The sequence below is a fragment of the Betta splendens genome, chromosome 2 (assembly GCF_900634795.4).
Source record: "Betta splendens chromosome 2, fBetSpl5.4, whole genome shotgun sequence".
In the NCBI taxonomy this organism is placed as follows: Eukaryota; Metazoa; Chordata; class Actinopteri; order Anabantiformes; family Osphronemidae; genus Betta; species Betta splendens.
The window spans coordinates 26,796,241-26,811,266 of NC_040882.2; the positions used below are offsets into that span (position 1 = coordinate 26,796,241).

Here is a 15,026-nt window from a genome sequence, read left to right on the forward strand (position 1 = left end):
CATTCTGTTTGTCCACTCCAAACAACATAAAAGCAACATTTGTGCTTTGCTTTAAAGCTGAAGGCTTTTATGAACAGAACTAACAGTAAAGTCCAAACACCAAAAAAAACAAACAAAAAACGGCTCATTCAAACCTGTTCACTGAATGTGAAGGCAGCACCATAACAGATGGTGTCACTCTGTCACCACCCAGTGGTCATGAACCGCCCGATGGGTTCAATAAATAGTTAATGTAAGGTACGTGACATTATGTATGTATTATATTCATGCTACTGAGTCTGTTATTACCAGTAGAAATGTTGAGTAACTGTATCTGTTTGTGTCATAACCTGGACTGTTCCTGTGTGGTTTTGTGTTATGTTCATTTCCTGTTTTACTTTCTTCTACATCCGGTTTAGTTCCTGGTCTGCTCTGGTTTCCTCCTGTTTCACTCTCTGGTCACATGATTCTCCGGCTGTTAGTTAGTTAATAATCAGTCAGGTATTTGAACCCCAGCACTCACCTCACGCTGCCACGTTGTTGTTCAGCCTCCCAGCGAGTACCAGTAAGTCTATGGTTTTTGACTGGTGCCTGAACCTCTGCGGAGCTTTTGATTGCTGGTTTTGACGACTGCCTGCTTGATCACGTTTTTTCCTGCTGTTTGGTTTTGATGCCAATAAACCCTGTTTGCTCCAAGTCCTGACCTGAGCTTTGCATTTGTGTCCATCGTCTGCTCGCTTCTGCCGAGTGGTGACAGTTTGGCCTAAAGTGCATGAAACTGTTTTCGTTACAGCTGAAGAAAGTTTCTGAAATCATTCTGTTCCTGGTGTCGCTCAGGATCGTCTTCATGTGTGGAGTTTTTGTGACTGTGCACTAATCAATATCATACAAATGTTGCACTGGCACAAAAGCTGAAACTACATGTAGAACAAGTAACAAAACTAAGTATGAACCACCGTTTATTGACTTTTTGATGTTACGATGTCACTTTATTGGACTGCAGATCCTTCTGGGCCAGAGTGGAGGCTCAATGATGTACAGGATTTTATGGCAATGTGTGTTGAACTACATGTAGTAACATCACATCATAGGTTAAGCTTCAAGCGCCTTAGAGAAGGGAGTGGTTTATGACAACCGATGCGTTTACTGTACTGCATGCAGTAAAATGTCTATTTTCTATGGTACCTGCCAACTGTATGAATGGGTGACGAATAATAAGAGGTAATAATAATAAGTTTTATTCAAAAGTTTTAAAAAAGAGGCCAAATGTGTTTTTACAATACATTTCATTAGCTTCCCAAGCCCCATTAAGTAAACACCACCGCTACACACTGCTCCTCCTCCTTGATAAGAAATTTAGGACACACCCTGAGAATCACAACACACAGGTTTCCTCCTACACACACAACACAAAACATTTACATCCACTAATAATAACTAACAATGACTGAGACCTTATAGATACGGGAAATGTATGTCTGCATTTGACCCATCACCTGGTGGAGCAGCTAGCATGACCTGTTTATGAACCGTCTACATATGACTTAGAGTCCACACGATACATTTACATTCTTCTTTAAATCACATTTGATTATCTATGATCCTACAGATGCCTAATGGGTGTTTTTATTGTTGTTTCCAAACCAAATACCAAATAACAATGACGCTGACAGAAAGCACAACAAGAAGCATAACACACGAGTTGAGGGTGAAGCATGAGGGGGAAACATCTGAAATGAACAAATTAAATATCATTAAACTGTGAAAAAACAAAATCAATAAATATGCATTTAAATTTTATAAATTATCTCATTCTAAATCATAAAGTTTTACCTGCAACGAGTATGTTAGTGTCTCTGTAGTGGTTGATGGAGGTCTGCTGGACTCTGCATGTGTATCTGCTGCTGTGTCTCTTGTCCACAGTCACTCTGCTGCTGACAGTATAGAGGTCATCAGAACCTCTGACTGTCTCTGTAGGTCCAGCAGAGAGGAGCTTTCCCTCAGCGTCCAGCCACAGCAGCTCAGGCTCTGGGAACCAGCCTCCACTCCTACACTCCAGCACCAGCTCTGCGTCGTGGTCTGAAACCACGGCGACGGACGGATCAGAGACGGAACCTGGTGGATGTACAGGAGTCAGTACAGTTCACATATTGTGTTGGTAAATTGCTTCAATTTGACCTAAGCCTCAGTATTAAACTGTTTAGTGATGGAAAAGTACAAAAGTAGTTACACAGTGAACTATTCACAATATTAATTGCAACTAACTACATTATTTAAATTAATGAGAGAATTTGTTCCAGAATTAAATTGAAAACATGTTTTTCTGACGCTAACTGACAGGTTGGATGACGTCACTGACCCACTATGAGCTCCACCCTTGAGTCCTGATGAGCCGGGACCAGGCATCGGTACGTTCCGGCATCGGACAGTTTCACTCCAGAGATCTGCAGAGAAGCGTCTCCGAGCTTCAGTCTGAACAGAGACGTCCGTCCCTGGAAGTCCACCAGCTCCTTCCCGTCCCTCCACACATGGACCAGGTCTGAGTCCAGGTCCGGTCTCGTCCACTCCACGACCAAGTCGAACGCATCCGCGGCCGGTTCCAGGTGACACGGCAGAACCACCGCCTCCCCCACCAGCGCCACCACGGCCTGATGTTGGCAGCTCTGACCTGCACAAACGGGCCTCAAAGAGTTGACGTCGCATGACGTCACAGACGTACGTGAACACAATATACAGTCTGAAGCTGGGATTAGTTTTAAATTCACAGAAATAAAGTTAACAATATTAAAATGTACCTGTAGCGTTTCTAACAGACGTGTCATAGACACAAAGGGGCTCAGCTTTAAAGTGTCACTTAATTTTTACTGAAATGTTTGTGACCTTTTTTATTCTATCATTGACGTTTTGCTTGTTTGATCAAATCTTTCTGAATCCACCATTAATTTTACTCCATGTATATGTTTATTTTACATGTTTATAGTATTTTATTCACTTTAAGAACAACTGTCTGCTTCACCTTCAAACACAAAAGTGCTGAAAAGGACTAAGACGGTGGTCGAAGCCAAACCTCCGCAGGCTCCACGTTTAATGAACAGGTCTCTGGTGTGAACAGGCATCTGAAAGTAAAAGCAACAATGCTGTTGAAAAGGCCAATACCCCTTGGACTGTTCTCCCCCTTTCTCCCCCTCTAGGAGTGGTTCATTCTGTTCAGACCCGCTCCATATGTGAAAGTCATTGAGGAGAGTTTTCTAAGACCATAGAGTGAAATAGGTTTGGTGCAACCATTGTTGTTAATGTATTGTGTGCGTCCATTGAGCTAAACCACACACACGCCCACATGCACTCCAATACTGTGCTGTCATTAAGAATGACTGATGGAATAAAGCTTTCAAGAGAACACCTGAGTTGTTAGTGATCCAGCAGTCACTGCAGTGGCGGACTGTAAAGTCCAGAACCCACAGGAGAAGCCATCGTCAGCCATCTCCATTACATGGTCCTTCACCACTGGAGTTCACCACTGCTAAGGATGTCTAAGTCACTAGAAGGAAGACGTGGTGTGTGTGTCAGGAGGAAGTCATACCTTCCCGCACACCTTCAAGACTATGATCTCTCTGGATTTCATCAGAGGAGCTGTTGCCAGAATGGAGAGCACACGGAGGAAGATGAGGAATCGGTGGGTGGTGAACGGTCAGTATCACCCATTAGTCAGGACAGTTTTCCACCATCACAGGGTGTCATAAAGGATCAGTGGCCCCCTAAGGGAGAGTGTGAAGCCAGCAACAAGCAGCACGCAGATGTGGAAAAAGAAACTCTGCTTGAAGAATTAGGAAAGCTAAAACAGCAGAACCACAAACTATGCTGTCAGAATGAACACAGTCAATTGAAGTTGGAACAACACACCCATTGGGGCCAAATGGATACCAACCAGCTTCGAACAGGTAGAACATCTGGGAGTTTTGATCCAGCAATTGCAAGTGCCACCTGTACAGCCCCCATCACAGCAGACGGAGCTGAACTTAACAGTTAAGCCGAAGCACTCTACTCTACTAAAGGATCGTAGTTTCGCACATAGCACTCATACAGATCACCGAGCAAAAGGGAATCATGGGAAACACCTCAGGGGAGTTCACCAGAGAGTGATCCTGATGACCAGCATTATGGGCCAGGTTTGCATAGACGCCGATCTCCCAGGGCACATGAGTATGAGGCATCCAAGAGATATGAGAGACCCAATAGACACTGTCACTCCCGTCACCATACAATGAGTCAGTATTATAGGGGCCCAGCTCCCACAATCCCAGCTATTACAAGATCAGGAGGTGTTGGACCTTCTGGAACACAAGACAGCAAGAGTAGAGATCGAAGGCACAGAGAGGTATGTTACACCACTCTGACGTGTGCAGCATATGCCTCCACTCAAAGCTCTGAAGGAAGCAGTTCTTCTGCAGCTGAGAGCTACAGAGAAGAGGTTGTTGAAGGACCCCGAGAAGGCAGCAGCTCATACTGCTGAAATACATACGCTGGTCACCGCTGGCCATGTCCATAGGTTGGAAGCTGGAGATGAAGACACACAACGGGAAGAACAGAGTGGTCTTTAATTGTTGATTTGAGTATCGAGCTAAGAATCTTAACAAGCTCCTGTTGCCTGGACCGACACAAGGCCCTTCACTGCTTGCATGCTGTGGCTGTCAGCAGCGACAACCGCGGTATGTTTCACCAGGTCAGACTGCTTCCAGAGGACCATCCTCTCCTTAGATTCTTGTGAAGAGACTTGAAACGTGAGGAACCACCCAACACCTATGAATGGAGAGTGCTTCCCTTTGGCACTACATGATGTTCTCCCTGCTGTGCCATCTTTGCCCTCCAGAAGCACATTATCGAACATAGTCGCGAGGGTGAGGAAACCAGAGAAGCAGTACTGAAGTCGTTCTACGTTAACAATTGTTTGCGTAGTCTACCATCAGAGGATGAGGCCAGAGTCCTTCAACCCACCAGGTGTCCCTTATTTTGGTGGATGTTGGCAGAGAGAGATAAAGTCCCTCAAACAAGCACTTCAAGTCATCATCGGCACACAGTCCGTCACTGAAGAGGTTCTGCAGACTGTGCTTGTGGAAATTGAGGGTATCCTGAATTCGAAGCCATTGGGCTACACCTCATCCGATGTGGCCGATCCGGATTCTATTACACCCAACATCCTGCTCATGGGGTGAAGAGATGCATCATCGCCTCAGGTGGTGTATCCAGAATCTGAGATTCTCGGCAGAAGACGGTGGCGCCATAGTCAAGTACTGGCAGATCAGTTTTGGAGGAGCTTCATTCGATTCTACTTACCTGGTCTCCAAACATGACAGAAGTGGTGCTTGGAATCAGCTCCCTCGAGCTTCATGGCCCATTGGACCAATAACCCAGACATTTCCTGCAACGGATGGCCGAGAAAGGACTGTGGAAGTCAGAGTAGGAGATCGTTCTTACACCCGACCAGTCTCCAGGATCATCAGCCTGCCAGATTGTTCAATGTTTCTCAGTGGTGTCATGGGACCTTTCTTATTGTTATTGTACAGACCCCGCTCCGTATGCACAAGTCATTGAGGACAGTTTTCTAAGACCATAGAGTGAAATAGGTTTGGTGCAGCCATTGTTGTTAATGTATTGTGTGCGTCCATTGAGCTAAACCACACACACGCCCACATGCACTCCAATACTGTGCTGTCATTAAGAATGACTGATGGAATAAAGCTTTCAAGAGAACACCTGAGTTGTTAGTGATCCAGCAGTCACTGCAGTGGCGGACTGTAAAGTCCAGAACCCACAGGAGAGGCCATCGTCAGCCATCTCCACTACAAATGGTTCGTCCCGGTTCTGCTTCCGGTCTGCTGCATGTGACTGAGCCTGCCTTGTTTCCCTGCGTGTTCTTCTGCAGAACCTTCGGTTCGAGTCCTTCTGTTCCGCTCTGACCCGGTTTTCTCCATATTTCGTCTCGTCCTCGCGGGTTTTTTTCTCGTGAGCGTCTTCTGTTTCTTGACTTTGCGGACTTGTGCGCGTGCGACCACAGTGACATCCTGTTGTTCTTTTGTGTTAGACTGACATCCGCAGCGACGTTCTCACGCGAGGCCGTCTGTCTCTGCATCTTCTTCAGTCAGTTTGTAGTTCCAATTATTTTATTTTCCAGTCATTTACTTCATCTCGTTGGCGGTCGGTCTGTCTATCTGTGTTTTTTTATTTATTTCCGTGTCCGTCTTGTGTTTCGGGTTATTTTCTTGTACCTGTTGTCTTCTTCATCACTCTAGTAATAAACCTTGTTGCTCGTCTCTCTCGTCGTCTGACACCGTCATAATAGATTGACTGAGCTCAATCTACTATAAATCTATAATAAAAAAATGCTGTTCATTAGATACAGCAGTTCTGTGTGTGAAAACAACGAAACCTATTTTCATTTACACATGTCAGATGTGTTGCTGTTTTCAGTGTGTATTGATTGTATCAGACCGTGTTCATGTAAATTCGCCTGTTTATCCAGTTCAACAAGTGCTCACGTCTGAAAAAATACCTACCTCAGTTTGCAGCTGCAGTTTTTGTCCTGATGACGAGCGTACAGACGTGTTACATGTGTGAACTCTGACGAATGTTTACAGCTTATATCGCTTTTTATGTGTTTACAAGTGCTCAATAAACGCTGATACGGTGACGTGCAGTAAACGGACGGGAACCGCTAGTGAGTGATGGGATTTACTGTGTGTAAATATTCATGATTGAAATGTATCATAAAGACGCATTCCACAACTTGAAGCCTGTTCCAGTCACTAAATCATCTTTCCTTCACTAGAATAAACGCAGACTCAGTCTCTGACACTGTAAATCTCAAGTCTCCGCCCGTCGCTCATGAAGCCGTCAGTCTCGTTTCACCGCAACTATAACAGCAAATAAATAAATAAATAACGCATGAACGCGTCCGCTTTGACAGAGCGCGCCGATCTCGTGTCAAGCTCCACTGTGACGTCACAGACTCGCGGCAGATGACGTTGTAACTCTAAACCACTTCCAGGGACCTTCACACACTTGCTGAGCACGTTGAACGGTCTAAACTTCCTTCTTTTTGAGGCTCGTGTGGTTTGTGTTATTCGGTTCATTGCTTTTTGCAGCAGCAGCTTGTCTGGATTTTCTCACCAGCACCTCTGATGTTTATGGACACTCGTCTAGTTCCAGTTCTCTGTCTCAGGTGTCGGATCTCAATAATAACGAAGCGGACTGTCCCTGATCAATGCGCACGTGACGCAGCGCAGCATCACCGCGCAACGTCACAAATACGCTCATCGAACCGGATCCGAATTCAGCCCAAACCCGTCCAATAACAACAGGTGTCGGTGTCTCGTCGCTGTGGCTCTGCAGGAAAACGTCAGACTCCTGTCAACTCAAACGCCCGACATCCAAAGCGCGAGTTTGACATCTCACACCAGCGTAGACGTTTAAACAGAAGCCAAACGACTCGGAGCGTAAAGAATCAACGTCTCCGTCTGTTTGAGCGTTTAGAGGCTGAAACCATGCATTTCAGCGCAGATTGTATGTGAGGACGGAAAAACATTCACCAAACTTTTACCACAAACTGCGGAAAAGTGAAATCCACGAAACGAAAAATCAATGAGCACATTTAAATCGTTACAGATCTCACCTCCGACCCTTCAGCTCGTCTCAGACTCGTCTCAGTCAGCTGATTGAGGGACCTGCTGCGACAGCGCGCGCTCTTATCTACAGCTGATCGGATTGTGCGCCAGGTTTGAGGAAATGAGACGCCGGGTGACGTTGAGGGTGTTACATGCAAAATAAACCAAATCCAAACATAACACACAGCTTCCAGATCTGATGTATGTATAGTTAGTGACGTGAGCTGGCGGTCGCTCGTTTGTTGCTGCAGGTTCCTTTAGGGCGACGGGAGCCAGAGAGAAGCTGCAGCTCCGGACCCGGTTACAGGAGCCCGAACCTGGAGGTCAGTGACTGAACGCACGCGAAGCCTGGACGCTCAGTGCGCCGGCGTTTCTCTCCTGAGGCACGAGCAACATTATGTTATCATTATATATATCATATTTATATGAAGCGTCGGAATCTCCTGGCGATTAGTCTGAAGATAAACGTGTTTTTACAGAATGAAGGCGAGTAACGAAGCGCTTAAATCAGCTGTTTCACAGCCAAAGGTGCGAAACCTGGACCTTGACACCGCCTTCACCTCTCGCTCGGTTCCTTCGCGCCTCATTTCCTCAAACTTCGAAAGAGGCTCGCGGAGAACCCGAGCAGGTGTGCACGAGCTGTGCACGAGCGGTGCAGCAGCGCAGCGGGTCCGGACGGCGCGAGTCTGTGATGAACAGCTCGGAGCCGAGGTGACGTCAGCGCATCATTAATGATTTAATTAAAGGACATTTAACTTAACGCAGCGAAGAGTCTTAGATTCAGTTTTCCGCAGTTTGTTTTTAAAGTTTTTAAAAAGTGATGAAAGTCTTTTTTACATAAGTAATAAATAGAATCTGCGCTGAAATCTGTGTTTTAGCCTCCTGATGCAGGAACACGTTGATTCTTTACGCTCCGAGGCATTGACTCCTGTTGGTGTCAGGTGTCAGACTGATTGTTGTGGGTGTGAAGTTTGGCACAAGTCTGACGCGTTCACTTCGTGGAGCAACGAGGAAGGGACGCTGTGTCAGCGGGACTGTGGGCTTCGTGGAGCCTGGCACGCGTTGTTATGACGTCACGTGCGGGCGAACCTCGCGGCTCCGTGACCGTAATAAGCCCCAGGCTCCATTTAAGTCAAATGACGGTTGACTTGACTGAAGTTATTATGACGTCCAGTCAAACCTGCAACAACGGCAATCTGACGCCGTCCGCGTGTTGTGACAACGTCGGGCTCCTTGAACCAGTGATGAGGTTTCACTTTCGTTTGGCCTGAAACTTGCTGAACTGGATGAACAGTAATTAAAATTGTCATGGAGATGATTTGATAAGAATTAGTCAGAGCTGTAACCATGAGTCAGACCCGTGCAGCATGAGCGTGTTTTACCTGGTTTCAACGTGTTCAATCATTTTGACAGTTTAACATTTTAAACCGAAGCCTTTTCTGAATCGCATGAACACGTTTGTTCTCAGGCTGCAGAGCTGAACGATGCCTTTTCTCCTGGTTAAACGCGGAGTCTTCGGGGCTTTGCCTTCGTGCGGCGTCGTCTCCATTCTCAGCGCGCTGCTGTTTGTCTGCACAGGTACAGTAGAAACAATCACAACCAGGAGGTAAAGATGAAGCTAAAGACCAGCAGAGACCAGAGGGAAACTGGGAGCAACCGCTGGTTTTAATATAATATTAGGAAGGAAGGACAGAAATCCCCTATTAGTCCCACAGTGGGACCTTTGTTCTGCCGGACCCTGCAGCAGCAGTGAGCTTTGGAGCGGTTGTGAAGTGTCTCACTCAGGATGGAACCGCGGAGCTCTGGGTTCCGAGGCTCCACCACAGCAACAGGCACAGACCTGCAGCCCACGCCTCCACAGCAGCAGATCCAGCCCGTGGTCCGGATGCCGCGCCTGCTGCTCCTCCTCTCGCTGCAGACCGGCTGCTCGGACCCGGGGCCGGAGTCCGCTGTTTTATTTGGCACCACCTTTGAGCCAAGTCAACACCTCATCAAACGCCTCCTGAACCAACCTGATCCTGGTTCCACTCCCTCAGATCCGTAAACCTTCAGGACAAAATGTTTACTTGCTGCATCAAATATCCACCAGGAGCCATGAAGCAGATGTGAGGCCTGGTGCCGTTCAGGTTCACAGTCACTGTGGTTTAACTCGCTCCTCCTCCGTCCCACCAGGTTCCGTCTCTGATCCGTCCGTCGCCGTGGTTTCAGACCACGACGCAGAGCTGGTCCTGGAGTGTAGGAGTGGAGGCTGGTTCCCAGAGCCTGAGCTGCTGTGGCTGGACGCTGAGGGAAAGCTCCTCTCTGCTGGACCTACAGAGACAGTCAGAGGTTCTGATGACCTCTATACTGTCAGCAGCAGAGTGACTGTGGACAAGAGACACAGCAGCAGATACACATGCAGAGTCCAGCAGACCTCCTGCAGCCACTACAGGGAGGCTCACTTAACTATGAAACGTAAAAGACCCTCAGATTTTATTAGAAATTAGAAATGTAATCACATGTTTATTAATTATATTAATTTATATATTTTCTTGCTTTCAGATGTTTCCTTGTTGGACCCACCTGATTTACCGTGCGCCATCCTGATCACTCTTTTACCTTTGCTTGGCGGCAGCTTGGCCGCTTGTTTTTGGTGGAACAGGAGAAGAAGCCCTGCAGAACAGCTACAGATCAACGTTGTACCTTTTGGTCGGAAGAATGTGTGTAAGTGAATCTAAATGAACTTCTGTGAGCTGTGATTCTTTATCTTCCTTATTTTAACAACAACTTTAATTCTGTGATTTCAGTGCCTGTGAAGCCAAATAAAAGTGAAGGTGAGCAGCGATTCATTCAGAAAAACCACACTGGGTTCAGCGCAGCCTCTCAGTCGAAGGATGAGCAGCAGTTCTCACCCTGACAGCACAAATCAGCTCCATGTGAGCATGTTACGCTGTATGAGTGCTGTAATAGACTGTAAACGTGTACATAAACACACTGATTGTTCTTAACTTTGCCAAACTAAACTCAGCACAAATTGTAAAAACAATCAGAAAACTGGATATTGGACAAATCATTTTTAGTATAACGATTTTATTCGCTGCATTAGAGCTGATGGCAGTAATGTGGAATGACATGATGTAATTATTTGCATAGTTGTTTCCATTTAAAAACAAAATATTTTGAAGGTTGCAGCTTCACAGACTTGCTGATTAAAATAATGATGCTATCCTTTTTTTACAACAATAAATCAGTTCATAAAACATTGTATGACAATGTAACACAACAGTGTAACCATCACTGTCTGCTTCATGATACTGACTGAAAATGTGAAATGCAGGACGCTGCCTCCGTTAAACTATAGAAGCACAGAATCTAAATAGTAGTAAACACTAGAGGGAACCAGACAGCAGCTTGTTCCCTTGGTTTGAACTACTTCAGCATTAGCTTATATCAGTTACTGAAAAGCACCAGAGGACAACACCATATAATAGTATGAAAACATTTCTATAATCCATAATTCAAGAATAATGTTATTATTATTCATCAGAAGTTATTTCAGACAAACAATAAAACTAAAAGTAACATAAATATACTTCATGTAAATGCTACAGTCAGATCTTTATTCAGTGACACATAACAGGCAACTACAATAAAACTACGTTAAAGGGCAAAGAAGTCCTGACCCAATAAAGAGTGAACGGAGCTGCAGCAATAATCAGACACCAAGCGGAGCAGCACAGCGAATCGCATGATACACAGGTTGACTCCTATTCAGCCACTGATCAATAAGGAACAACCACAAAACCTCCTTCATGACACTTAATGGTTCAATTTAAATGTCTCTAAACAGGTGAACAGAAACTAATGTCCAGCATAGTTATTGTTTGTCGTCAACTAGTGATGACACTGTTAAGACAGTTCTCATAAAAATACTTTGTCTGTAAAACTCTCGAACTGGTCCAAGAATCATCAAATACAAAAGCAGTTATAACACGGTGATTGTATCAGCTAAAGCCGTTCCAGTGATATTGATACACTTTGTACTTTGAGGTATATTGAGTTTCAGTGAGTAACTTTAAAATCAGAGTTCATTGATCCTTGAATGTATAAAATGGCTTCATGATTTAAACACGTCAAAGCTCCAGCGTTGACTCTGATGTCTGAGAAGGCTGAAGGAGTTTCCATCCCATCCATGGCTCCACGTCAGCACTTTACTCGTAAATGGTTTGTCTTCTACTTATATTGCAAAACATTTCTCCTACGAATGAGAATAAGCTATAACAGAAAGATCAAAGAGCGAAGCTTGTGGCCACAGTCTTCATTTATAATCCCATGATTCAAGGTTAGAACCAGAAGAGGAAAATGTCTCAGGTAAATCTCCTGAGGATCATGAACAGATGAGTCTGAATGAGTCCTTTCATCGTTTACAGCCCATTGCTGATGTTTGTCAGAACAGCAGGTGTTGTCTCCAGGTGAGCTTTAGATTTTTCTCAAATTAAAAATCTATAGTTGAGGAAAACATTCCACAATTGGACATCTTCATTTTCACAGGAAACAGCAAAGGTAAGTAAAGATGGCCATCGATAAAGTGTCTCTAGGTGATTCTGCCAAGTGAGAGAACCAGTGTTTATCCAGGCGTTGTGGACGCTGTGGATTAAAAAAAAGAAAGTGGTTTAGCTTTTACTACAACGAGCAAACACACAGTGAAGCCAGCTCACTGTAGAACACACTACACTGAAACTGTTTTATTTTAGATCTATGACAAATAAATGTCTCATAGCAAAGTCTGCTCTACCTACTTGTTTGCCTGTGGTTGTTGTGTTTTAGAAAACATCCGATTCCAAATCCAAGAATAACCGCAACGCTGAAAATCACAGCTGGGATCACATGACTCCGACCGGGCCGACCTGCTGGGGACAGAAGCAGAAGAACAGATTCAGCGTCTGTGCTAATAAATCTGTCCAACTCCCAGAGTCCCAACGTTTTCTCACCTGTTGGGTCCAAGTTTTCATCAGGATCTGGAGTTTGTGAATCTCTGGGACTGAGCTGTGGTTCTGTTGGCTCTCCAATATAGTTAGGATCTGGAAACATACAAAATTAATCAATAAGTACTTCATAATATCAATAGGTAAAAAAGAAACTAAAAAGGAGGAGACATGAATCAAGAATCAAGCTTGATTTGATACATATCAATGCACCCGCTGAAACTTAGAACCACTGATTTATGTTGACATTAGTTTAGTGGACAAAATGAAAACAACATGCAGATACATTTACTCACCGACCACCAGCTGCACCGTGGCCTCCCTCACTGCGCTCTTTAACTTGGGGATGAAGCATCTGTATCTGGCTGCGTCTGCCAGCGTCACGTTGAGGATCTTCAGGGATACGTTCCCATGTCTCAGCTGCTCCGTGAGCAGCTCCGTCCTCCCAGCGTACGACCTGAGCTTCATGTCTGTCACTTCGCCTCCGTTACGGTGCACGTGCACGTACTGGACCCGCCTCAGCGGATCCGACGGGTCGGGCCGGAGGTCGGGTTTGGACCACTCCACCGTCAGAGCCTGTATGTCGACCGGAGGCTCCAGGTGACAGCGCAGCACCACGTCATCACCCGGGGCCGAGGAGATGAGGCGAGGAGAAGCCATCACCACAGACTGAGCTGGAAAAGCTGCAAAACAGAAGCAGAATTAACATCTGATGAGTGAAAGGTTCCTGAATCTAATTAGCTTCATATTGAAAAACCTAACATCACATTTAAGACATCAGTAACAATGACCTGGAAGTTTTCTTGTCCTTTTTTATGTAAAATGTTAACATTAAATGCATTAAAAATTATGTAATAAGTAATTAGATCTGAATAAATGTATTTATTTACATTACGTACATTTATAAATCATTAGCCAACATACATATGAAAAGCTCACTAAACTACAAAAACCCATTAAAACCAGAATACTACAGCCCACACTAACAAAACAACTCACATTTTTAATTCATTTCAAAACACAAATGTGTAAAAAGTGGATAATGAGAAACAAGAATCACACCGACATAAAAAACATAAAACTAGAAAAATCACAGTAGAGTAATTCAAACTTCATCACTGAGCAACGACTTTAACAACTTTAAGTTTTAAATAGTTAAACTGAGTTCAGGTCGAAGTCTTGCGTTTGTCTTTTCTTATCATGTGTTTATTAATAAAACACACACGAATCTCAACCGTGTTTAATCAAAAGGCCAACAGGCTAACTAGTTTGTTATTGTTAGTCATCTAGTTAGCTAGTTAGCAAACGACCCCAAAGTAGGTAGCTATCCGATAGTTTGACAAATGGAAAAATCATTAATGCTGACCACAGAACAGCAAAAAGCAGCCAACAGCAACACTCGAAGCTAATAAGATTCACGTGTTCGCCTGTTACAGTGGCTAAAATAAGCTAAGCTAAGCTAAGCTAAGCTAAGGTAACTTCACTGCCCAGCGTTCATGGAGGTTTCCGTTCAAATTACCTTCTGTCGTCCAGAGCAGAGTCGTGTGGAGGAAGAAGCTCACACGTGTCAACGTTACACTCAAATCGTCCAGCTCGTGGAGGAAGATGCGCATGTTAGGATCGATCCGGCTTCTGTGAAGTCTCTGAGCGAACTGAGCCTCGCTGTCCCGCCTCAGCGTTTTAAGATCACGTGTTTATGTTTGTGTCTCCATGGCAACGACCTTACGTACGCGTCATTTACGCAACTTCACGACACGAACGTAATGGAAAGCGATTCAAAACAAAAACAAACAAACGCGGTTTTCTGTTACTGTTTATCATTGAATCTAATCTTTTTTCTTAAACTGTATGAATTGAACAAATAAACACACGGTTCATTGAGAACCAATTAAACATAACGGGGCTACATGGTTAGTTAATTATATGGTTATTAAAGTGTAAGAACATGTCCGAACTTTTCCTTGGACTTTGTTGAAAACGTGTCTGATGATGAACATGTTTGTGTGTAGTTTAGATGATGTGATCAATCAAAAACCCATTGACTAAACTAATGTTTGTTCAGTGTAGCAGCTCCACAGTCTGGGTTAAATCCAAAAATATCAGTGGAAACAAGGTTCACTTTGAAATCTAAAATGTAGAGATGCCATAAACAATAAAAAATGTATATATGTTCATCAAGGACGAGAACATGATCGTCTCTGGGAGAGTTTGTGTATGAAAGTTGTGGTAAACTCTGTAAAGTGCTGATTGGAGACTGATGCTGTTCTCTTTCTCACTTTACTCCTTTAATAACATCATGTAACTAGAACCTATTTTTAAACTGCTTTTCATTCTACACTCTTTACTGACTGGTCACGTTTGAAATCTTCTCCACATGATAGAAGAATGAGTCAAAGCGTGTTTAAATAGACACAAACAGAAACAA

General features: G+C 44.3%; 3 protein-coding genes across 6 annotated transcripts; 1 reads left to right on the forward strand and 2 right to left on the reverse strand.

The window, feature by feature from the left end:
- Positions 1–1,194: 1,194 nt before the first annotated feature.
- LOC114869130 (butyrophilin subfamily 3 member A2-like) lies at positions 1,195–7,694 on the reverse strand. Of its 3 annotated transcripts, XM_055514011.1 has the most exons (5): positions 3,560–7,614; positions 2,996–3,095; positions 2,339–2,647; positions 1,813–2,094; positions 1,195–1,709 (listed from the first exon to the last, which is right to left on the reverse strand). In XM_055514011.1, the coding sequence occupies exons 1-5, from the start codon at positions 3,599–3,601 to the stop codon at positions 1,606–1,608; spliced, it is 837 nt and encodes a 278-aa protein (XP_055369986.1). In that variant the 5' UTR covers positions 3,602–7,614; the 3' UTR covers positions 1,195–1,605. The 3 variants fall into 3 exon arrangements, with proteins under 3 accessions (XP_055369986.1, XP_055369982.1, XP_055369983.1); XM_055514007.1 differs by lacking the exon at positions 3,560–7,614 and adding an exon at positions 7,646–7,694 and having other exon boundaries at positions 2,339–3,095; XM_055514008.1 differs by lacking the exon at positions 3,560–7,614 and having other exon boundaries at positions 2,339–3,529.
- Positions 7,695–7,729: 35 nt separating this feature from the next.
- LOC114869304 (putative butyrophilin subfamily 2 member A3) lies at positions 7,730–10,842 on the forward strand. Its single transcript, XM_055514130.1, has 6 exons — positions 7,730–7,748; positions 7,889–7,960; positions 9,106–9,215; positions 9,810–10,091; positions 10,179–10,340; positions 10,424–10,842. The coding sequence occupies exons 3-6, from the start codon at positions 9,122–9,124 to the stop codon at positions 10,531–10,533; spliced, it is 648 nt and encodes a 215-aa protein (XP_055370105.1). The 5' UTR covers positions 7,730–7,748; positions 7,889–7,960; positions 9,106–9,121; the 3' UTR covers positions 10,534–10,842.
- A 373-nt stretch (positions 10,843–11,215) lies between these two features.
- LOC114869240 (myelin-oligodendrocyte glycoprotein-like) lies at positions 11,216–14,308 on the reverse strand. Of its 2 annotated transcripts, none has more exons than XM_029173301.3 (5): positions 14,121–14,308; positions 12,898–13,284; positions 12,608–12,697; positions 12,416–12,523; positions 11,216–12,263 (listed from the first exon to the last, which is right to left on the reverse strand). In XM_029173301.3, exons 1-5 carry the CDS (start codon positions 14,212–14,214, stop codon positions 12,244–12,246), a joined length of 699 nt encoding a protein of 232 aa, XP_029029134.1. In that variant the 5' UTR covers positions 14,215–14,308; the 3' UTR covers positions 11,216–12,243. The 2 variants fall into 2 exon arrangements, with proteins under 2 accessions (XP_029029134.1, XP_029029126.1); XM_029173293.2 differs by having other exon boundaries at positions 12,416–12,526; positions 14,121–14,305.
- Between the last annotated feature and the right edge of the window lie 718 nt (positions 14,309–15,026).